Source organism: Aquarana catesbeiana, linkage group LG09, assembly GCF_042186555.1.
Source record: "Aquarana catesbeiana isolate 2022-GZ linkage group LG09, ASM4218655v1, whole genome shotgun sequence".
Taxonomy (NCBI): Eukaryota; Metazoa; Chordata; class Amphibia; order Anura; family Ranidae; genus Aquarana; species Aquarana catesbeiana.
The window spans coordinates 15,293,245-15,318,611 of NC_133332.1; the positions used below are offsets into that span (position 1 = coordinate 15,293,245).

A 25,367-nucleotide genomic window follows, 5' to 3' on the forward strand; every position below is an offset into this window, starting at 1 on the left:
GCGTTTGATAACCCTTCCGGACACTTGGTCAGTTTGCATCTCAGACACTTGGGTGCAGGAGTTTTAGGGTCACAAACTGGGGTTTTGCTCTCTGCCCCCTCTTCGGTTTCTTACCTCCGGTCTCCTGTGTTAACACACAGATTAGTGGCTCTCCATGGAGCCCTCTCGATTATTCTAGATCAATACCATTCAAATACTGTTTGTGTTCCGTTTTAAAGTCCCAATCTGAGGAACCTGTCTATACTTGTGGCAGAACGATTCCAGGAGATTTGCTCCAACCCATTCACCGTGTCCAAACCCAAAGGGGGGGTATTCTGGCTCTCAAAACACTGGTTGTATACATTCGAGTAAAAAAATTCCCATTTGAATCTACAAATTTGTCATCGCCTCCTTTCCCCATGGAGACTTTCCAACTTCTGTGGACATCAATAATGTTGACTTACATGTACTCCTCTTTGCAGCAGGTCTTTGATTCCTTCACTTTGGTGTGTGCGCTCCTGAAAACCAAAAAAGTTTGTTGCCCTGTTGAGAACATTTCGAAGGAACAGAATGGAAAAGTTTTCTCGAATGAGAAGTCCCTCCTCCTCCCTGAAAGGTGCCAAATGTGGCACCAGAGGGGGGGGCAGGAGACGGATAAACGAAAGTTCCACTTTTGAGTGGAACCCCAGTTTAAGGAAATTACTTGTTTTCTAAAATTGAATGTTAAAAGCAAACAAAACAAAAAAAAAAAGATTTTAAAGTACTTTAGAACAACATCCGTCAAGTCATATAATGTTCTGATCAGAATTTTCATACAAATGTTCGATAAGAAATCTACTAGTTTATGGCTGGATTTGCTTTCTTGTCCACGAGCTGTCCAACTCTGTGCTTTTGCATGAGTCTCAGGTGTTATGGTAGCCTGTTTTGAGACTCAGTCTCGTTGGTCCAATATAAATCCAGACCTCTACAATTCAACGTTCTGCCATAGTGGGACTTGTTGATCTGGTCTCTGGACAGACTGTTTTGGCTGTCACCGAGGACCAGGTTGTCCCTGGCCTGGTGGGTCAGGAATCTGTCTTTTGTAGTTTGATAAGTCCTTCTTCCTATCTTTTGAAGGATCCTCACAATGGATGCCAGTATGCAATATAGTCTTTAGAGAGCTCTAGGATCCAGATTTGCAGTCTGGCAAGGGTGCCTAAATCACAAGACTTTCTGAAGTGAATTTGAAATCCTTTGGCAACTAAGGTTCTCCCATTGTCACTATCAGAAAGTCAGTGCAATGACATGCCGCTGATGCTGGAATGAATGCATATAGACAGTGGCTGGAAGAGATCAATAGAGATGGGGGAAAAGGAAACAAATTTAATTTTATAGAAAATAAATGGCAATTGTTTGGCTTCCTTTTAAAAGATTGTTAAATCTTGAGGCACCCCAGTCTAAAATATGGTCCCTCTTTTATATTTGATTCCCTTTCACATCCTCAATTCCACCACACACCCCCTACCCCTTTCACACCAGAGTCCTCAGTTTCTCCACTCCCTTTCATATCAGAGTCCTCAGCTCCTCACTTACCTTTCCCATCACAGTCCTCAGTTCCTCTCCTCCCCTTTACATCACAGTCCTCAGTTCCTCTCCTCCCCTTTACATCACAGTCCTCAGTTCCTCTCCTCCCCTTCACATCACAGTCCTCAGTTCCTCTCCTCCCCTTCACATCACAGTCCTCAGTTCCTCTCCTCCCCTTCACATCACAGTCCTCAGTTCCTCTCCTCCCCTTCACATCACAGTCCTCAGATCCTCTCCTCCCCTTTACATCAGAGTCCTCAGTTCCTCTCCTCCCCTTCACATTACAGTCCTCAGTTCCTCTCCTCCCCTTTACATCACAGTCCTCAGTTCCTCTCCTCCCCTTCACATTACAGTCCTCAGTTCCTCTCCTCCCCTTCACATTACAGTCCTCAGTTCCTCTCCTCCCCTTCACATTACAGTCCTCAGTTCCTCTCCTCCCCTTCACATTACAGTCCTCAGTTCCTCTCCTCCCCTTTACATCACAGTTCTCAGTTCCTCTCCTCCCCTTCACATCACAGTCCTCAGTTCCTCTCCTCCCCTTTACATCAGAGTCCTCAGATCCTCTCCTCCCCTTTACATCAGAGTCCTCAGTTCCTCTCCTCCCCTTCACATTACAGTCCTCAGTTCCTCTCCTCCCCTTTACATCACAGTCCTCAGTTCCTCTCCTCCCCTTCACATTACAGTCCTCAGTTCCTCTCCTCCCCTTTACATCACAGTTCTCAGTTCCTCTCCTCCCCTTCACATCACAGTCCTCAGTTCCTCTCCTCCCCTTTACATCAGAGTCCTCAGTTCCTCTCCTCCCCTTCACATTACAGTCCTCAGTTCCTCTCCTCTCCTTCACATTACAGTCCTCAGTTCCTCTCCTCCCCTTTACATCACAGTCCTCAGTTCCTCTCCTCCCCTTCACATTACAGTCCTCAGTTCCTCTCCTCCCCTTTACATCACAGTCCTCAGTTCCTCTCCTCCCCTTCACATCACAGTCCTCAATTCCTCTCCTCCCCTTCACATCACAGTCCTCAGTTCCTCTCCTCCCCTTCACATCAGAGTCCTCAGATCCTCTCCTCCCCTTCACATTACAGTCCTCAGTTCCTCTCCTCCCCTTCACATTACAGTCCTCAGTTCCTCTGCTCCCCTTTACATCACAGTCCTCAGTTCCTCTCCTCCCCTTCACATCACAGTCCTCAGTTCCTCTCCTCCCCTTCACATCACAGTCCTCAGTTCCTCTCCTCCCCTTCACATCAGAGTCCTCAGATCCTCTCCTCCCCTTTACATCAGAGTCCTCAGTTCCTCTCCTCCCCTTCACATTACAGTCCTCAGTTCCTCTCCTCCCCTTTACATCACAGTCCTCAGTTCCTCTCCTCCCCTTTACATCACAGTCCTCAGTTCCTCTCCTCCCCTTCACATCACAGTCCTCAGTTCCTCTCCTCCCCTTCACATCACAGTCCTCAGTTCCTCTCCTCCCCTTCACATCACAGTCCTCAGTTCCTCTCCTCCCCTTCACATCACAGTCCTCAGTTCCTCTCCTCCCCTTCACATTACAGTCCTCAGTTCCTCTCCTCCCCTTCACATTACAGTCCTCAGTTCCTCTCCTCCCCTTCACATCAGAGTCCTCAGTTCCTCTCCTCCCCTTCACATCAGAGTCCTCAGTTCCTCTCCTCCCCTTCACATCACAGTCCTCAGTTCCTCTCCTCCCCTTCACATCACAGTCCTCAGTTCCTCTCCTCCCCTTCACATCACAGTCCTCAGTTCCTCTCCTCCCCTTCACATCACAGTCCTCAGTTCCTCTCCTCCCCTTCACATCACAGTCCTCAGTTCCTCTCCTCCCCTTCACATCACAGTCCTCAGTTCCTCTCCTCCCCTTCACATCACAGTCCCCAGTTGCTCTCCTCTTTCACTTCAAAGTCCTCAGTCTGCCCCCCCCCCCCCCATTTTATTTAAGAGTCCTACCTTTCCGATCTTCATCACCACAGAGTGGCTATGGAAGCGAGCAGAAGGCGCAGAAGGTCAAGAAGGTGGTGGAGTTCCATCCTCTGAATGTTGGAGCCGCCTTGAGTGCCACGCTCCATGCTTTTTCATTGTGCTAGTGGCTGTCCTGCCTACACCATGGAAAGGCATAATGATGCGCAAAAATATTGGGGGGGGGGGGGGGCAAGGCACACCTAATGGACCCAGAGGGTGTTGCGGCACCCTGGTTCAGGCGCGCTGGGTTTAATGAGATACATTGATTGCTCATAGCGAACTAAATGTCATCCAGAGCTGAAAACTATATCAACATGAAAACATTTTTAGCTTCAAAGCCGATCAAATTCCTGCAAAAGAAAATCAAATTCCTTTATGAGATCTTTTAAAACCTGAGTTCTGCGGTCCCCGGCCTTACGTTTTCCAGGTGCAGCTGGTATCTGTCCAGCCCCGAGCGCAGGAAGCAGTCGTTTTTGCACCCAGGAGAATGGTTGGGTCAGTGCCCAGCCTGGAAGATTGGATGGAAGAATATATTGCTCTGATCACCCTCTATTAAATAAAAATCTAATATTTACATAGTGCTGGAATAAGCTGGCTGCAACTGACACTCCACATTCACTTAATTAGCTTTAATGGTTTATTTTCCCATAAAATTCTTTTCGTTTTTTTTTCTTCCTCCCTTAATAATTATATCTTGTAGCAGAAATTAATATTAATGGTCCTTGCCGCAGTGTATCATTTCGTAATATAGATGTGAAAGTGAGAAGGAATGTCTCTGTGTTTTCTGAGAGGGCGAGTCGCCCGGCTGCGTGATTCATCACCGTGATTAGTCTCTGCTGCTTCCTGCAAATCAAAAGCGTAATTGAGTTTCTAAGGACAGATAGATTAGGCAGAAAAAAAATCACTCACTCCGGACACATTTACCAGTCATGTCAGGAGCAGAGAGAGAGAGAGAGAGAGGGCGATGTGCCAGGTCTGGGCTGTTCTGCGGCTGCTGTGGAACTACAAGTACCAGGGGGGCCCAGAAGCTTGTACATAGCAGGGGGGGAAAAAAGGGGGGAGGAAAGGGGGTTACTTCAGCCAACGCTGAACTCCAGGTGAGCAGCTTGAAGATTTCCAGGTATGGATATTTTATACATAGTTACATTGTTCCAGCCTGGACCAACTATGTACACTCAGGGGCCACTTTATTAGGTACACCTGTTCAATGGCTTGGTAACACAAATTACTAATCGGACAATCACATGGCAGCAACTCAATGCATTTAGGCATCTAGACGCGGTGAAGACGACTTTCTGAAGTTTAAACCGAGCGTCAGAATGGGAAAGAAAGGGGATTTAAAGAGGAAGTAAACCCTGATGGGATTTACTTCCTCTTTATTTCCCTGCAAAGGTAAAGCATAATGGGCTACTGGTCTAGGGCTTATCTTTTAGAAGCCCTAACTCGTAGAACTGGTAACATTAGGGGGTTTGGGATGGTACGGCATAATCCAAAACGTGGGGTGTTGCTAGCGAAGGATACTTCTTAGCAACAGTAGCACAAGTGTAGGTAGACTTTAACATTCTATAGGTTTGTGGCTGGGGCCATGAAGTAGTTTGAGCACAGGTAAAGGCAGACTGGAGCAATCTACGGTTCACGGCTGGGGACCATGAAGTAGCTTAAGCACAGGTAAAGGTAGACTGGAACGAAATACGGTTTACAGCTGGGGACCATGAAGTAGATCAAGCACAGGTAAAGGCCGACTGAAGCAATCTATGGTTCACGGCTGGAGACCATGAAGTAGATTAAGCACAGGTAAAGGTAGACTGGAGCAATCTACGGTTCACGGCTGGGGACCATGAAGTAGATCAAGCACAGGTAAAGGCCGACTGGAGCAATCTATGGCTCACGGCTGGAGACCATGAAGTAGATTAAGCACAGGTAAAGGTAGACTGGAACAAACTACGGTTCACGAAAGGGGACCATGAAGTAGATTCTGCACAGGTAAAGGTAGACTGGAGCAATCTACGGTTCACAGCTGGGGACCATGAATTGGATTAAGCACAGGTAAAGGCCGATAGGAACAGTCTATAGCAGGGGTGTCCAAACTTTTTTCAAAGAGGGCCAGATTTGATAAAGTGAACATGCGCGAGGGCCGACCATTCTTTTGATCCATTGAAATTCGGTCGAAGTGTGTTCGTCCAAGCACTAATACACTACCCAACAAGAATTCTCTTCCCTTTGTGGCTGTGTGTGGTGAAGAGATGAGCTCGAGCATGTTATTTGGATATACCGTATTTATCGGCTTATAACACGCACCTTCACTTTAAGAGGAAAGTTTCATGAAAAATCTTAAATTTTAACTAAAGACCTGTGAAGCAGGCTCACAAGTTCCATGAATGCAGCAAACCCGTTGCCACGAATGCAGCAAACCCGTTGCCACGAATGCAGCAAACCCGTTGCCACTTATGCAGCAAATCCCGTTGCCACTTATGCAGCAAATCCCGTTGCCACAAATGCAGCAAACCCCCGTTGCCAGGAATGCAGCAAACCCCCGTTGCCACAAATGCATCAAACCCCGTTGCCACGAATGCAGCAACCCCCATTGCCACGAATGCAGCAACCCCCGTTGCCACGAATGCAGCAACCCCCGTTGCCACGAATGCAGCAAACCCCCGTTGCCACGAATGCAGCAAACCCCCGTTGCCACAAATGCAGCAAACCCTGTTGCCCTGAATGCAGCACCCACCATTGACATGAATGCAGACTCACCATTGCCATCAGTGCAGCCTGATTCATGCCCATCTGCAGCCTCGGACGGGAGAGGCAGGGGGCGGGATGAGCGCCAACAGACATACAGGAGAAACTACTGTTTTATTGGTGGCCTCTTTAATAGAAAGTCCCGGCCCCTATGATGGACAGAACAGTCGTCCAATGGCAGTGCAGGAGATGGGACTTTTTTTTACAGAGGCCGCTGTGTAAACAGGAAATACTCCTGTGTGTACAGCACTCGTCCCGCCCCCTCCCTGTCCCCTCCAAGGCAGCCAGCATGTATATCTTTTGTGGCCCCCGGCGCTCGGGGATTCCTTGGGGGCCGCAAAATATATACATGTCAGAATTACCAGGCGGGCTGTCCGAAACCGGAACGCAGGCCGCGATTGGACCGTGGGCCGGACTTTGGACATGCCTAGTCTATAGATTTATGGCTGGGGACCATGAAGTAGCTTGGGCACAGGTAAAGGCAGACTGGCGAAATATATACTTTTCATGGCTTGGAACCATGAAGTAGCTTAACCACTTGCTTACTGGGCTCTTAAACCCCCACCCCGCCCAGACCAATTTTCAGCTTTAAGCACTGTCACACTTTGGATGACAATTGCGCTGTCATGCTACACTGTACCGAAATGAAATTTTTATCATTCTTTTCGCACAAATAGAGCTTTCTTTTGGTGGTATTTAATCACTACTGGGGTTTTTAATTTTTGCTAAACAAACTAAAAAAGATGGAAAATTTTCACAGAAAATAGTTTGTTATAAAATTTTGCAAACAGGTCATTTTTCTCCTTCATTGATATGCGCTGATGAGGCTGCACTGATGGGCACTGATAGGCGGCACTGATAAGAGATCACTGATGGGTGGCATTGATGGGCGGCACTGAAGGGCACTGATGGGCATTGATAGGCAGCACTAATAGGTGGCGCTGGTGGGCACTGGTAGGTGGCGGCTGCTCTCCTTGATCGGGACTGATGTCCCTCTGACAGCCGCTGGTGATCGGCTTTGTTTATATCACATGATTAACTGTCATTAGCTGAGAGCTGATCATGTGGAAAGGGGTCAGGATCGACCCCTTTCTCCAATCTGTGATCAGCCGAGTCTCATTGACTTGCTGATCACAGAACGCACCTTGCGCGCCCTGCAGGGGGAGCGCGGGCTGCTTGCGCACGGGAGGACGTCCTATGATGGCCTCCAGGCAAAGTAGTTTCCCGCTGTAGCCCTCATTCGGCTATAGTGCGGATGGGAAGTGGTTAAGCACGGGTAAAGGCAGACAGGAGCAATCTATGGTTCGAGGCTGGGGGACCATGAAGTAGCTTGAGAGCAGGTAAAGGCATACTGGAACAATCTACAGTTCACGGCTGGGGACCATGAAGTAGATTTAGCATCAGGTAAAAGGCTCTACTCACTGGATCCTGGTACACAATCGGTCCATAGGTGTGGCCTCTGGCAAAGTAGTCCAGCCCCCCTCCTCCCAGCTCTCAAATCCATCCCCACAGGAGGAAAAAGACAATCTCCCCAGTGCTCCAGACTATTTAACAGCATTCCAACCACCAACTGGGCGCAGCTCTACAGGGATTGGCTAAGTCTTGCTCAATATTCAGGCTGGTTATTCAAATTCTCCCTCCCTAAACTCTAGATACTTCTTCTAGAGCCAGGGGGAAGCAATTAAACACACAGTATGTGACACCCTGAACAGACCAGATCAAACAACACTACTTCCCTGATTACAGAGCAAGCCAAAAACTAAATGTACCTAGCATTCTGACTGAAAGAGTGCTTCATAAGAGCGCTCATTCCCCTCTCTTGTCCAACTTTTGGGGACTTGTGTGTTTTTTTGGGTGGAGCGTGTGCCTAGTTTTAGCAGGTACCCGCTTCCACTTCCGCTCTGACTGCCTAGGCCAGTGGTCTCCAAACTATGCCCCAGGAGCTAGATGCAGACTTTTGCTTGCCTTGATCTGACCCTTGGGACGCTTTTTCTCCAACAGACACCAATGATGGGACACCATTCTTCCCACTGACACCATCAATGGGGCATTATTCCTCCCACTCATACTAAAAATGAGGTACAATTCCTTACACTAAAACCAATGATGGGGCATTGTTTACTCCCACTGACACCAAGGCATTTTCTGCCTCCACTGGCCACAGTCCAGCCCCCCTAAAGCTTGAAGGACCGTAAACTGGCCCTTTGTTTAGAAAGTTTGGAGACCCCCTGGCCTAGGCTCTCCCCGCCCGCAACCTTCTGGAACATGTCGCAGGTCCTAGGAGGAGCGGCTCACCTATAGAAGCTGGCTCTGAGTCCACAACAGTCACAGCCGGCTTCCCTTCATAAACATGCCGTGTGTCGGGGACCCGAAGAACAGGCCCACGTGAGGACAGCACTTAATCCCTGGACAGGTAAGTGTCCATCAGCAGCTACAGCATTTGTTTTTGGTTTTTTTAGGTCTAAAGATCCTCTTTAATAAACAAATTTGTGTTTCTGGTACATAGCTAACATGTTGGACCTGGAGAGCTTTATTCTACCATTAAAAACGTTATAAAAATTTTAATTTAGACCTGAATTCTGTAAATAAACAATAATAAATAATGCGATTATCCTTTTTGGGCTGTTGACATACAACTTTGAAGTCATTCTCCAACTGCTGCTGGCACTACAGCCTTTTATCCACCTTGGTCCTGTCTTCTTGGGCCCCTTTGTATGCCCCGGCTGGTTGGCCTGCTCTACCTTCACCTCCCTGAGCCTGTCCTTGGGTATCCCTCTATGTCTTTGCCTTATATATATATATTTTTTTAACAATCCTCTGAATCTCGTTATCATTTGAATCCCAAAGTTGAATTATATACTGGATTTCACTCCTTGTACTCCTGAAGAAGTGAACATTGCTTCAGGAAACGCATTGAGATCTAGTCCAATATGTACCTACCCGTTTATACCCGCAATGTTATTTATATCTAAAATATACATCAACGTTTACATGTATTTTTTTTTTCTAACTCTTTATAGTATGACATACAGCGGGTAAAATAAGTATTGAACACGTCACCATCTTTCTAGGTAAATCTATTGGTAAAGGTTCCATTGACATGAAATTTTCCCCACAGGTCAGTAACGACCCATGCAATCCATACATACAAAGACATCAAAACAAATACGTTCAGAAATGAAGTTCTGTGTAATAAAAATGGAATGAAAGAGGGAAAAATGATTGAACGTGCTAACTAAAATGTATTTATTACTTGGTACAAAATTCTTTGTTGGTAATGACAGCTTCAAGGCGCAGGCTCCTGTATGGAGAAACGAGTCGCATGCGTTGGTGTGATTTCGGCCCATTCTTCCACACAAACAGTCTTCAAATCTTGAAGGTTCCGTGGGCCTCTTCTATGAACTCTGATCTTTAGTTCTTTGCATAGATTTTCTTTTGGATTCAAGTCAGGTGATTGACTGGGCCATTCTAGCAGCTTTATTTTCTTTCGTTGAACCCAATGGAGAGTTTCCTTGGCTTTGTGTTTGGGATCATTGCCTTGTTGAAATGTCCACCCTCGTTTCAATTTCATCATCCTGGTAGATGGCAGCAGATTTTTATCACCATTCATCCTTCCTTCAGTGATATGAAGTTTGCCAGTACCGTATGCTGAAAAACAGCCCCACACCATGATGTTCCCACCTCCAAACCTTACTTTTGGTATTGGGGTGTTTTTGGGGTAATGTGACATTTGACCCCCAAACATGGTGTGTATTGCGGCATCCAAAGAGTTCAATTTTGGTCTCATCTGATCAGACTATCTTCTCCCAGTATTACACAGGCTTGTCTAAATGTTGTGCAGCAAACTTTAAACAATCTTCAACATGCTTTTTCTTCAGCAATGGAGTCTTGCGTGGTGAGCGTGCATACAGGCCATGCCGGGTGAGTGCATCACTTATTGTGTACCTGCTAATTCCAGGTCTTTCTGAAGCTCTTCACAGGTGGTCCTTGGCTCTTGGACAACTCTTCTGATAAATCTTTTCACTCCTCTTTAAGGAATCTTGTGTGGAGCACCTGGTCGTGGCCGGTTTATGGTGAAATTATGAGCTTTCCACTTCTGGATTATGGTCCCAACAGTACTCACTGGAACATTTTAGAAGTTTTAGAAATCCTTCTGTAACCGGGAGGGCTTCAGTAACCAAAACTGCAGTGTTTATCCTCATGACACAACACAGGAAGCACCTCCATGGTTAACAGAGGACAGAATTAAACTTAGACTTGAGAAACTTAACAGATGGCTTGCATCCGAGGGTACTTAGGGAACTCAGTCAAGTGATTGCCAGACCGTTGTTCCTAATTTTTACAGACAGTCTATTGACTGGAATGGTACCAGCTGATTGGAGAAAAGCCAATGTAGCACCAATATTTAAAAAGGGCCCAAAATACATCCCTGGGAATTACAGACCAGTTAGCCTAACATCAATAGTATGTAAACTCTTGGAGGGGATGATAAGGGACTATATACAAGATTTTAGTAATAAGAACGATATCATTAGCAGTAATCAGCATGGATTCATGAAGAATCGTTCTTGCCAAACCAATCTATTAACCTTCTATGAGGAGGTGAGTTGCCATCTAGATAAAGGAAGGCCCGTAGACGTGGTGTATCTGGATTTTGCAAAAGCATTTGACACAGTTCCCCATAAACGTTTACTGTACAAAATAAGGTCCATTGGCATGGACCATAGGGTGAGTACATGGATTGAAAACTGGCTACAAGGGTGAGTTCAGAGGGTGGTGATAAATGGGGAGTACTCAGAATGGTCAGGGGTGGGTAGTGGGGTTCCCCAGGGTTCTGTGCTGGGGCCAATCCTATTTAATTTGTTCATAAACGACCTGGAGGATGGGATAAACAGTTCAATCTCTGTATTTGCAGACGATACTAAGCTAAGCAGGGCAATAACTTCTCCGCAGGATGTGGAAACCTTGCAAAAAGACCTGAACAAATTAATGGGGTGGGCGACTACATGGCAAATGAGGTTCAATGTAGAAAAATGTAAAATAATGCATTTGGGTGGCAAAAATATGAATGCAATCTATACACTGGGGGGAGAACCTCTGGGGGAATCTAGGATGGAAAAGGACCTGGGGGTCCTAGTAGATGATAGGCTCAGCAATGCCAAGCTGCTGCTAATAAAGCAAACAGAATATTGGCATTAAAAAGGGGATTAATTCCAGAGATAAAACAATAATTCTCCCGCTCTACAAGACTCTGGTCTGGCTGCACCTGGAGTATGCTGTCCAGTTCTGGGCACCATTCCTCAGTAAGGATGTACTGGAAATGGAGTGAGAACAAAGAAGGGCAACAAAGCTAATAAAGGGTCTGGAGGATATTAGTTATGAGGAAAGGTTGCGAGCACTGAACTTATTCTCTCTGGAGAAGAGACGCTTGAGAGGGGATATGATTTCAATTTATAAATACCGTACTGGTGACCCCACAATAGGGATAAAACTTTTTCGCAGAAGAGAGTTTAACAAGACTCGTGGCCACTCATTACAATTAGAAGAAAAGAGGTTTAACCTTAAACAACGTAGAGAGTTCTTTACTGTAAGAGCGGCAAGGATGTGGAATTCCCTTCCACAGGCGGTGGTCTCAGCGGGGGGGTCGATAGTTTAATGAAACTATTAGATAAACACCTGAACGACCACAGCATACAGGGATATACAATGTAATACTGACATATAATCACACACATAGGTTGGACTTGATGGACTTGTGTCTTTTTTCGACCTCACCCACTATGTAACTATATAACCTGCTGGAGATATATCACCCCTCGGTTAATCTAGAGATCAACGTCTGGTAGGGTGAGCAGCTCTGGAAGGTTAAAGTTATCTCATAGTGGCGTGTGAGTGTGGATGGGGGGAAGCCTTCAACCGGCGCAGTGCCAGTGCCCAGATCCTACAGTGGTGGTAGACCAGTCCCCTACGTCCCCCTAGTCTGGTTAAATTGCGCTTGTCGATAAATAGGATCTGAAAGGGGTGTGCAGCTTGGGTAGGGACTGTAGAGCATGCTAAGACGAGGTACCTAAGTTTGTCTTCCTTGTCGAAGTAGAAGAAGTGGGACAATTGAGCAGCCAAGGTAGTAAGCGTGTAGATCAAGAGCTCTTTGGTTTTACCCATCATGAGATGTTTCTTGGGTGACACCTTGGTAAGGAGACACCTTATTACAGGCCACCAGATGAGACTGAACCACCCGATATTAATTTGCACTGACAAGGGGCAGGATTGCTTTCTAAATACTGATAGATTTCAGCTTCTGTCTTGCCTTTCCATGCCTTTTTGCACCTCCTATTTTTCATGTGTTCAATACTTTTTCCCTGTGCCATTCCATTGTATCACACAGAACTTCATTTCTGAACGTATTTGTTTTGGTGTCTTTGTATGTATGGATTGAATAGGTTGTTACCGACATGTGGGGAAAATTTCATGTCAATAGCACCTTTACCAGGAGATTTACTTAGAAAAATTGTGACATGTTCAATGCTTATTTTACCTGCTGTATATACTGTTCTTTTTGTCAATTTTTAACTTGACTATGAAATAAAAATGCAGAATTTTATGTCAACTGGTATTAACCTTTTTAGCGTAACTCTCTAAGGCCCATGGGCATTGTTTTCCTCTTGAGTATCCAGTACAAACCTCCAGAATCTTTTGTTTGGGGAACATTCCGACCAAATATGGTGCCATCTGGACCCTGACATCGTCAAAAGACATCAGGGAGAGATGGATCAAAGCGGTGTTAGATATCTGGACATCTATACCAAAATATATTAAACAAATGCGTACTAAAGGTTGGTGAAGATGAGTGGAAAGTTGCTGATGACAGAAAATAAAATCAGGCTAAAAAAAAAGCAAAACTCAACAAAACCACATTGGGGAACTTTCTTCTGTGACCCTTGCCTCATTTTTGTTCCATTCTTTGACTCCAGAAGTGAAGACTCAGACATCGTGGAGGAAGTCGGTGCACTCAGCATAAAGCCGGAACTCCTGAACACAGACCCTACAGATAGTGACCAACCTCTGCAGGATAGCCCCGCCCATGAGGAGTCTGTGCCCCAAGAACTGCAGGATCCAGAGTCTGGAAGCACTGAACATCAAGAAGAGTCCTCTGGAAGGGACCAAACCCCCAGTGCCAACATCACACCAACCTCAGAGAGCGGCGACACTCCGGACACAGAACCAAACGCCACCAAAGTGTGCCAAACGGAGCCCAAGAAAAGCGTTACCTACTCAGATATTGTGAGAGAAGGACGGAGGTTCAACATTGATCTAGTTTCAAAGGTCAGTTTTACATCTGTAAAGCTAGGAATTCGAAGCCTTCATTTGCGGGGGTGGCCTGACAACCTCTTGCGGGCCATTTGTGCCTGGTGCAGAAGATGCCCACGTCTTAGCTGTAGCGGTATTGCTTCCGTGGTCACTCCTTAGGTCCAGGCAAATAATCAAAAACACAGTTAAGATACAAAAATGTTTAGTGTTTTACCTGATACTGCGTTTGCAATTTTTGTTCAGCAGTCTTGCGATATTCACACACCTGCCACACTGCAAATAGAGCAATGGAACTTGTAAGGCCTCATTTTGTCCTAATTCAACTAGACACTAGGACATACCCCCCGGTAGAAGTAGCGGCCACTTCGAGATCGTTCCAAAAATCTTAGGGCTAATAGAAAAAAAAAGATAGCCAACAATATTGGTCAAAATACCTACTAATTTATTTCCATAGGTAATGTGATGATAAAAAAAATTATTCAATGTAATATTCTTAAGTTGGGGGACATTCTAAATTAATTGTGTGTTAAAGTCACAACTTTAATGTAAAGACCAACTGCTATTAGAGTAACTAAATATAAAAAATATATTTAAAAAAATTAAGAAATATAAAAGAAAGAAAATAAAATATATAAATATTATATTTAAAATGATTTAATATAACGTAAAAAATAATAATTAAAAAAAAAAAAAAATAGTCCACTTTTTATTTCAGCAGCCTCGAAGAGGGACTTTTGTGTATCCTGAAGTGCGTTGGCTTTTCCGTGGTATTTAAAAAAAAAAAATAATAATAACTCTGAACATTTATATGTGGAGAAGGTGACAGAAGGTGAAAAGAAATCCAAAATTTTACAATATCACCAGAACAATGAAAACATCTCTTCAGCGGATGTAGATACAGATTACACTAGGCAAAGAGAAGCCATCCCATCTCCCTGGTCTGTACTGCCATGACCCCCCCCCCCCGGACACCGATTGCCTACATGTCCATAGTGATTGTGCAGGTACGTAGCTATGACCAGTTGCTCTCTCCTCCTGGTTTACTGGATGAAAAAAGGTTGTAGCTGGGACCTCCTGGACATCCTCCAGGCCCCTAGGCCCCTGCCTGCATTGCCTTGTGGCTCATCCAGGTCTGTAAAGTGGTCAAGTACCCGGCCCATCCACCCACTCTTCTCCATATGTATAGCTGTGCTCCTAGCTTGCAGGAAATGGCACTCCTTGATCCTGATCTTTGGTTGGCTGGAGAACCTATCACCAACTTGAAACAAAATTTAAAAAAAAAAGGAAAATCAACTATTGTAAATGCTTAGTTGTATTGTTTTCCGTGAATTCTTTTTTTATTCACTTACAATGCGCCCTTTGAAACTCGTTAGAAAATCAGACTGGTCTGTTGGGTTCCCTAGCACAGCCCCTCTCCCTGCTTGCCCTCTTCTCTTCTGGGAGTGTCTATTTACTGTCTATGCTGGCCCAGCTCCTCCATCCCTCCCCCTCACTTCCCTACGTAACTATTTATGTCAGTCGGTGGAGGACTAAATACTATAGAGTGTCACTTGAGTCTGCTGGCGCTGCAGACATCCCATTGAAGATGACGGCACCCAGCAGAAATCTCAGGGCTTTTAGATGTCTAAACAAGGGAGGATTTTACAGGTAAGGAACGTGAATTAAATACTTTAAATGTTCATATAATCTTACGGGAAGATTTTTGTTTAAATGCATGGTCTGGTGACAGGGTCTCTTGACCGTAGTCTGTCATATGACATCCTCGGCTGGCAGTGGTTGTACCGGGGTGAAGTCTGCAGCTACAGGTATCATCCCGGTAGCCGGCGGTTCCCTTCAATGCAGAAATGATTCGAGTGGCTGTACAACCACTCAACTACTTCTGCGGGCGGCAGAATGTGGTCCCTCCCCCCCCCCCCTCTCCCGCTGCCGCCTTTCCAGGGCTCTACCGTCCGATCGTGGAGCCAAGGAGCGATGCGGCTGGCGGTGATGGCTGCACAGAACAGAGAGAGAGGAACTGACAGCGTTCCTCCCTCTCTGTGACACTGGAAGTGACCAGAATTTTGTCACTTCTGGTTCCACCTCTCCGTTTACCAGGCTGTTAGCGGACAGGAAAGCAGCCAATAATATTGATCTGTGACTGATCAGCTGCATTGGAGGCCAGAGGAGAGATTTGGGGTCTAATAGACAGCAGATCTCCTCATAAAGAGGACCTGTCACGGCCCATGGTATCACAAGGCATGTTCATCCCTTGTATTAGAAATAAAGTAAAGTAAAGTAAAAATAAAAATAAAAATTTTAAGCATGGGGAAATAAAAATAATAAAAGTCAGCAGCAACAGATACTGTAGCTGCTGACTTTTAATATAAGGACACTTACCTGTCCAGGGAGCCCGCAATGTCGACACCCCAAGCCGATCCGTCCCTCGGCTCTGGGTGCAGGCACCGGCATCTTCACTTCACTAGCGGCTTTTCAACCTGTTTCCTGCTGCTTGTACGTGAGTCGCGCTGCGCTTTCTAAGTGGCCCCTCTGTCTTCTGGGACCTGTGTGTCTCACAGAAGGCAGTGTGAGGAGGGGCCGGAGGTTTCGTAGATAGCCGCACAACGATGCAGCGATCTTACACGGAAGTGGAGCGGGTGCCAAGTGTGGCCGCCGAGGGAGGAAGCAAACAAGCAGAGCTTACCCCCCCCCCCGTGTATGCGCAAATGCATACGTAAGTCCCACGAGCATATGTAAACGATGATCGCAGCACACGTTTTCGGTATTGTCGCAAACATTTTAGCACAAGCAAGAATTCTAGTTCTAGACCTCCTCCCCCCTCCTCCTCCTTTTCCTTCTTCACCTTCAACTTCTTCTTCCTTCTTCCTCCTCCTCCTCCTCCCTCCTCCCCCCTCCTCCCTCCCCCCTCCCCCCTCCTCCCTCCTCCCTCCTTCTTCCTCCTTTCTCCTTCTTCTTCCTCCTTCTTTCTTCTCCTTCTTCTTCTTCTCCTCCATCTTCTTCCTTCTTCTCCATCTTCTTCCTCCTTCTCCTCCTTCTCCTCCTTCTCCTCCTTCTTCTCCTTCTTCTCCTTCCTCCTCCTTCTCCTCCTTCTTTCTCCTTCCTCCTTCTTCCTTCATCTTCTCCTTCTCCTCCTCACTGGTAACCTGGAAACATTTTTAAAGCGTCGCCTATGGAGAATTTTATGTACCATAGTTTGGCACCATTCCATGGGCATGCACAATTTTCAAGCATGACCTGTTGGGTATCTAATTTACTCAGCGTAACATCACCTGTTACGTTTTACCAAACAATTGGGTTTTATATTGTGTTTGTGTGCAATAGAATTCAATAAAGTGTATTTTTCCCCCTGAAAAAAAAAAACGCTGCACAAATACTATGTGACATAAAAATTTGCAAAACCCATTATTTTTTTTTTCCACTACGTCCTGTCCTCAGGACCCACTAACACAGGGGTGGGCAACCTCGGCCCTCCAGCTGTTTTGAAACTACAAGTCCCATGAGACATTGCAAGACCCCGACAATCACAGGCATGACTCCTAGAGGCAGATTCATGATGGGATTTGTAGTTTCACCACAGCTGGAGGGCCGAGGTTGCCTACCTCTGCACTAACAGGCCAGATTTTAAGTATTACCTTGGGAAGATGCAGACTAGAATACTGCGATCACTGAGCAGCAAATTATATCACCTGTGATGTATTTCAGTTATTATTGCAAGCCTGGCCTGTTAGTAGGTCCTGAGGACAGGATTTGAGAACCGCTGATCTAGAGCCTCTGCTAAGAAAAAATATATGTAATGTTTGGAGCTTCTAAGTCATTTTCTAGCAAACAAATGTTGATTTTTACACGTTGCAGAGTTAGTGTTAGGATTGGCCCGGTTGGGAAGTGGTTAAAGACCAGGCTCCCCCTTGTGTGAACTTTCAGGGCTCATTGATGAGGCCAGTTGGCAGGTAAGTGACCTTTTGATACGGGTAGGCCAGGTGTCCGGTCAGTTTTTGTCTTTTCTCTGCTCTCCTTTGCTGTATTTTTGATTTTCTTACCATTTTGTGTTTTCTCTGATCAGTTCCTGTACTCCAGAGGACTGCTAATTGACCTCCTCATCAAATCCAACGTGAGCCGCTACACGGAGTTCAAGAACGTCACCCGAATCCTCACCTATCATAATGGAAGGATTGAACAGGTGTGTAGCTGTTAGTGGTTGTAAAAGTCGTTTTTTTTTTTTTTTTTTAACCACTTACAGACCGCCCAACACACATATACTGCAGCAGGGCGGCCGATCTGCGCCAGATCACATAACTAGTACATGATCTGACACTTTTCCGGGTCTGGGGCGCACGCGCGCTCTGCCGGCGACCCACTTTCACTGTGATCACACACAGCGGGAGCTCAGAGGTGGGTACCGCAGACTCGATGTCCGCCATCACCCACTGATCATTCGTTACAGAGACAGAACGGCAGTCTATGTAAACAAGGCAGATTGCCATCCTGTCAGTAGGGAAGGCATGGATCCTGTGTTCCTGCAAAGCACGGATCTTTGCCTTCCTCTAGTCAAAGCACCTCCCCTACAGTAAGCACTGGCTAGGCACGCAGGTAACCCTTCGATCACCCCTGATGTTAAACCCTTCCCAGCCAGTGTAATTAGTACAGTGACAGTACCTATTTTTTTTAGCACTGATCACTGTATTAGGGCCCATTTACACTTGCTTCGGCTTCAACAAGGCTGCGGGACAGGCTTTGTTAAAGCTCTCTGAATGCCAGTCAAAGCTCCTGTCACTAAATAGAATGGTTAGCTTACAGTTTTGTTTACACCTGGCTTTTGCTTTGCTTTTGCTTCAGCTTCGCTACAAAAATTATACCCCATGTACCTTCAATGGTGCTTCAAAGTGTCTTCAAAGCCGAAGGCTCATCGAAGCCCCACCGAAGGCTCATCGAAGCCCCACCGAAGGCTCATCGAAGCCCCACCGAAGGCTCATCGAAGCCCCACCGAAGGCTCATCGAAGCCCCACCGAAGGCTCATGGAAGGCTCATCGAAGCCCCACCGAAGGCTCATCGAAGCCCCACCGAAGGCTCATGGAAGGCTCATCGAAGCCCCATCGAAGGCTCACTGAAGCCCCACCGAAGGCTCATGGAAGGCTCATGGAAGGCTCATCAAAGCCCCACCGAAGGCTCATGGAAGGCTCATCGAAGCCTCATGGAAGGCTCATCGAAGCCCCACCGAAGGCTCATCGAAGCCCCACCGAAGGCTCATCGAAGGCTCATCGAAGCCCCACCGAAGGCTCATCGAAGCCCCACCGAAGGCTCATCGAAGCCCCACCGAAGGCTCATCGAAGCCCCACCGAAGGCTCATCGAAGCCCCACCGAAGGCTCATGGAAGGCCCATCGAAGGCTCACCGAAGACTCATGGAAGCCCCACCGTCGAAGGCCCACTGAAGCCTTTATCAAAGGCTCACCGAAGGCTCATGGGAGCCCCACCGAAGACTCATGGAAGCCCCACCGTCGAAGGCCCACCGAAGCCCCATTGAAGGCTTCACGGAAGGCTCACCGAAGACTAATGGAAGCCCCACAGTCGAAGGCTCATCGAAGGCTCGTGGAAGCCCCACCAAAGCCTCATCCAAGCACCAAGCAAAAGCAAGGTGTAAACAGGACTGTAAGCTAACCATTTTATTTAGTGACAGGAGCTTTGACTGACGTTTTTAGAGAGCTTTAACAAAGCATGCCTGAAGCCTTGTTTTGAAGCAAATGTAAACTAGCCCTTAGTGTCACTGGTGCCCAAAAAGTGTTTAAAGTGTCACTTAGTGTCCGATTGTCCGCCGCAGTATCGCAGTCCCGCTATAAGTCGCTGATCGCCGACTTTTACAAAAAAAAAATATATCCCATAGTTTGTAGACGCGATAACTTTTGTGCAAACCAATCAATATATGCTGATTGGGATTTTTTTTACCAAAAACATGTAGCAGAATACATATTGGCCTAAGTTGATGAAGACATTTTTATTTTTTATTTTATTGGATATGTTTTACAGCAGAAAGTAAAAAAAAAAATATTTTTTTTTTCAAAATTGTTGGTCATTTTTAGTTATCAGCGCAAAAAAAAAAAAAACGTAGAGGTGATCAAAAGAAAAAAAGTTCAAATTCTGTGAGTGAATCCTCTGTAGTGGATTTGTGAAGATGGCGAAGATGGCAAATTTACCCCCCCTCCCACCACCAGATGGCGTCCCGCTTTACATCTGGTGTCCCCAACAGAATCCTCCTTTACTTCAGGTGTCCCCAACAGAGTCCCCCTTTAGCCCTGATGTCCCCAACATGGTCCCCCTTTAGCTCTGATGTCCCCCCAACAGGGCCCCCTTAGCTCTGGTGTCCCCAACAGAATCCCCCTCTACTTCAGGTGTCCCCAACAAAATCCCCCTTTACTTCAGGTGTCCCCAACAGAATCCCCCTTTACTTCAGGTGTCCCCAACAGAATCCCCCTTTACTTCAGGTGTCCCCAACAAAATCCCCCTTTACTTCAGGTGTCCCCAACAGAATCCTCCTTTACTTCAGGTGTCCCCAACAGAATCCTCCTTTACTTCAGGTGTCCCCAACAGAATCCCCCTTTACGTCAGGTGTCCCCAACATAATCCCCCTTTACTTAAGGTGTCCCCAACAGAATCCCTCTTTACTTCAGGTGTCCCCAACAGAGTCCCCCTTTAGGCCTGGTGTCCACAACATGGCCCCCCCTTTAGCTCTGGTGTCCCCAACAGGGCCCCTCTTTAGCTCTGATGTCCCCAACAGGGCCCCCCTTTTACAGCAGGTGTCCCCCATGCTCCCGAGTTGTTGCCCACCCCCCACCCATTTCCCCCCTTGTACTGGGAGATCGGTACTCACAGCGTCTCCTTCTTCTCTCTGGTCCTGTTACAAATCACATGACAGGGGGAGGGAGGAAGGACGACACAGTCCGCTTTTCCTTCCTCATCGGTGCTGAGACTGAGGACAGTTCTCTGTCTCAGCACTTTTCCTTCCCATGCAGGCTAGAGGGAGCAGAAAGCCAAATCCTCCCACTGGCAGCAGCTATCGGCCTCTGCTCCTTCTGACAGGAGCGACACAGCAGTCACCCCTATCAGTAAGGAGCGGGACAAGCAGCCAAATCAGCAGCGCCCCCCTCTCAACACAGCACCCAGGGCAGGTGCCTGCTCGCCCCCCCCCCCTTACTCCTGGCCCTCTGCAGGGAAGACCAAATATAAATAAGCAGATTACGTTTCAGCCCTTTTAGGTTGCAGGATTTGTAATGTGTGGTCTCCTTGGTGTCAGGTGCCGTGTTCCCGAGCCGACGTCTTCTCCAGCAAGCAGTTGTCTATGATAGAGAAGCGGACACTCATGAAGTTCCTGACCTTCTGTGCTGACTACGAACAGCATATTGAGGAATATCAAGGTGCGGTATACATCCTAAGGGTTGTCATAACTCTCAGAGGGTGATGTAAAATGTATCTGAACCCAGGAAGAAAAATCAACTCCATCTTGCCAATCCTGGGTTGTGGTGGCTTCGTTCTTATCTTCCCTTATAATTGTCACCTGGTGATCCTGCCAGCAACACACTTCCTGTCCTCGGGTGACAACACTCACTGTACTGTATCTTTTGGACGAGCAGCGTTGTCACCTTAGGACAGGAGATGTGTTGGGACTACAAAACAAACCCCCCCCCCCCCCCCTCTCTTCATCTTCATAATAATATTGAGGGAGCTGTTCTAACAGTTGGGAACAATGTAAGTGATAAGAGAGAACCGACCATTAACAGCTCACAAGATTTCTGGCAGGATCAACAGGTATTTTTTGTGCACTTAAAAGAAACTAATTTAAACTTTGAAAAGAGCAAAACCTAAAGATCCTCAACTTGGGGTCAGTCTGAAATCATGAAGACTCAGCACAATCCATACCAGAGGCTGAATGATGGGTTATATATGTTATAGAACAGTGGCGGCTGGTGCTCCATCTGTCGGGGGGGGGAGCGGGGGGGCATCAAACAAACTTGAGACATCTACCCCCTCCCGGTCGCTCCAGCCCGCCACCCCACACCCAACCCCCATTCCCCAGGGTCGCCGGCTCGCTCTCTCGCCAATCGAAAAGCACTTACCCCATCCAGGTCGCAGCTGCGGCTTCCCCCCTCCGTGTCCCGGCGGTCGCTACTTCTCCCGGCCAATCGGCTCTTTGAACTCCCGGCTAATAGGGTCTTGGGACTCTCTGCCAATCGGGTCTCTGGACCCGCTTCCTGATTGGCCCGGGAGGAGAAACAGGAAACCATTAGCATAATATTGAAATGAGGTGAAAACAAATGTCAATGTAAAAAAAGAGACAACAAAAATTCCACAGTAGCGCACTAATTAATCTACAAATCTCCTAAATATTAGCATTTTGAAATGATCAACATAAAGCACCCATACATAATGAAAAGTGTACATATGGCATAACCAAAAAAATAAATAAATAAATAATAAAAAATATATTAAAAAAATATATAGATATATATATATATCTATATATGTGTGTATGTATATACGTGTATATATATATATATATATATATATACATACACGCACACACACACACATATATATATATATATATACTCCAACTTATGCAAATCAATATGGTAATACAGTCCAACTTAACTTAACCACTTAAAGACCGAGCCTCTTTCTGAGATTTGGTGTTTACAAGTTAAAATCAACTTAGTAGAACTTAGAAACCCCAAACATTATATATATATATATATATTTTTTTTTTCTAACATTCTAGAGAATAAAATGGCGGTCGTTGCAATACTTTCTGTCACATCGTATTTGCGCAGCGGTCTTACAAGCGCACTTTTCTTCGAAAAAATACACTTTTTTGAATAAAAAAAATAAGACAACAGTAAAGTTAGCCTAATTTTTTTTTTTTATGTTGTGAAAGATAATGTTACGCCGAGTAAATTGATACCCAACATGTGACGCTTCAAAATTGCGCCCGCTCGTGGAATGGCGACAAACTTTTACCCTTAAAAATTTCCGTAAGCGATGTTTAAAAAATTCTACAGGTTGCATGTTTTGAGTTACAGAGGTCTAGGGCTAGAATTATTGCTCTCGCTCTACCGATCGCGGTGATACCTCACATGTGTGGTTTGAACACCGTTTTCATATGCGGGTGCTACTCACGTATGAGTTCGCTTCTGCACGATATATATATATATATATATATATATTATTATTACTTTTTTTTTTTTTTTTTTTACACTGTTCTTTTAAAAAAAAAAAAATTATCACTTTTATTCCTATTACAAGGAATGTAAACATCTCTTGTAATAGAAAAAAAGCATGACAGGTCCTCTTAAATATGAGATGTGGGGGTCAAAAAGACATCAGATCTCATATTTACACTAAAATGCAATTAAAAAAAAAAAGTAAGTAATTAGAATTATTTTTTTTTAAAATGTCCCTTTTAAAGGGCTTGTATGGGTTCGTTTTTTTTTTTTTAAATAAACAAACATGTTATACTTACCTCCACTGTGCAGTTCGTTTTGCACAGAGTGGCCCCCGATCCTCCTGTTCCTGGGTCCCTCGGCGGGTATCTCGGCTCCTGCCCACAATAGCTAACCCCCCTCTGGGAAGCTCTATCCCGAGGGGGTTAGGTTGCGGGCGCGCGCCCTGTCTTACACGCTGCGTCCATAGATACAGAGTATCTGACTCGGTCCCGCCCCCCCCCCCCCCCCCGGGGGCCGCGTCATTGAATGTGATTGCTATCGCTTCCGCCCTGCAATGATATGGAGCTGGGTGGGGGCCATCTTCCCCTCACTCGTTTCCTTACCGCATAGAGAGAAGGATCTGATTGTGCTCCGGTAAGCGGCGGAGGGCACCGGAGCGAGAATAAAGCTCACCAGATGCTGTTGCCATTCACTCCCGTGTCCTGCAAATATCGCCTTATTAGATGTTATTGAAGAGCCGCTTGCACACGCCAATCTCCATCTAGATTATTAAACACACTCTCCACACGTGGGGATAGAAATTGAGACGGAGACTCCAATAGTGTAAAAACACCTTAAGGTAATCGGTTTATTAAAAGTAATGCACTTGCGTCATAAAAGATTCAAAATCGCCTCGTTTGGAATTTTAACATGCCAGGTGACTCGGTGTTGCGATCTCCTCGTAGCTTCCTTCGTACATGTGGAGTCACCATCTCAGTGCTGCCGTGTAGCCACACTCCTCCAACGCGTTTCGCCACTTCAGACTTCATCACAGGGGGTGGCGACACGGCACGACCACAAAGCTTAAGCACCCCCCTCCTCATCGCTTTAACTCAAAGTGAACAAATTTGGTGGAGTTTTTAAGTCAATGGGCATGGAGCACCACAATATTGTCCTTCTGTCCAACTAACCCGCCTACCGCCAGTTAAAATTGTAATTATAAATGACAAAATATTCATAACCGGCTAGATGGTTTAACAGCGGCATGAACATTACTGTGTCTCACCATACTCCACCAATATAACACACTACTCATGTGGGAAATAAAATGGACTGACCTGATCGTCCAACTGTTCCATCAACCCCACATTGACTAAGAGAGTTTGAAATAACCATTAAATGCTGCAGGAGGAGACTAATAGTCTCTCCAATTCCAAAATCTGCAGCACACAAATATAGGAAATGAAGGGTGAGTACATGGATTGAAAACTGGCTACAAGGGCGTGTTCAGAGGGTGGTGATAAATGGGGAGTACTCAGAATGGTCAGGGGTGGGTAGTGGGGTTCCCCAGGGTTCTGTGCTGGGACCAATCCTATTTAATTTGTTCATAAACGACCTGGAGGATGGGATAAACAGTTCAATCTCTGTATTTGCGGACAATACTAAGCTAAGCAGGGCAATAACTTCTCTGCAGGATGTGGAAACCTTGCAAAAAGATCTGAACAAATTAATGGGGTGGGCGACTACATGGCAAATGAGGTTCAATGTAGAAAAATGTAAAATAATGCATTTGGGTGGCAGAAATATGAATGCAATCTATAGACTGGGGGGAGAACCTCTGGGGGAATCTAGGATGGAAAAGGACCTGGGGGTCCTAGTGGATGATAGGCTCAGCAATGACATGCAATGCCAAGCTGCTGCTAATAAAGCAAACAGAATATTGGCATTAAAAGGGGGATCAACTGCAGAGATAAAATGATAATTCTCCCGCTCTACAAGACTCTGGTCCGGCCGCACCTGGAGTATGCTGTCCAGTTCCGGGCACCAGTCCTCAGGAAGGATGTACTGGAAATGGAGCGAGTACAAAGAAGGGCAACAAAGCTAATAAAGGGTCTGGAGGATCTTAGTTATGAGGAAAGGTTGCGAGCACTGAACTTATTCTCTCTGGAGAAGAGACGCTTGAGAGGGGATATGATTTCAATATACAAATACCGTACTGGTGACCCCACAATAGGGGTAAAACTTTTTTTGCGGAAGGGAGTTTAACAAGACTCGTGGCCACTTATTAAAATAATAAGAAAAGAGGTTTCACCTTAAACTACGTAGAGGGTTCTTTACTGTAAGAGCAGCAAGGATGTGGAATTCCCTTCCACAGGCGATGGTCTCAGCGGGGAGCATTGATAGCTTCAAGAAACTATTAGATAATCACCTGAATGACCGCAACATACAGGGATATACAATGTAATACTGACACATAATCACACACATAGGTTGGACTTGATGTGTCTTTTTTTCAACCTCACCTACGAAAAAAAAAAAAATGAAATAATGGTAAATGCCGAATCTCAGATTAATTGTCACTACCAATTTAAGGTTTGGAGGGAGTGATACTGTTGCTTTTACAAACTTGATTA

General features: G+C 45.9%; 1 protein-coding gene across 3 annotated transcripts in view; it reads left to right on the plus strand.

Annotated features, from left to right (window-relative positions):
• Positions 1-25,367, plus strand: part of CHM (CHM Rab escort protein) — a 184,090-nt gene that overhangs the window by 34,744 nt on the left and 123,979 nt on the right. For all 3 annotated transcript variants that reach the window (XM_073598122.1, XM_073598124.1, XM_073598125.1), the window contains exons 5-7: positions 13,212-13,563; positions 17,606-17,722; positions 20,829-20,949. In XM_073598122.1, the coding sequence (XP_073454223.1) occupies positions 13,212-13,563; positions 17,606-17,722; positions 20,829-20,949 (590 nt within the window). The remainder of the gene's footprint in view (positions 1-13,211; positions 13,564-17,605; positions 17,723-20,828; positions 20,950-25,367) is intronic.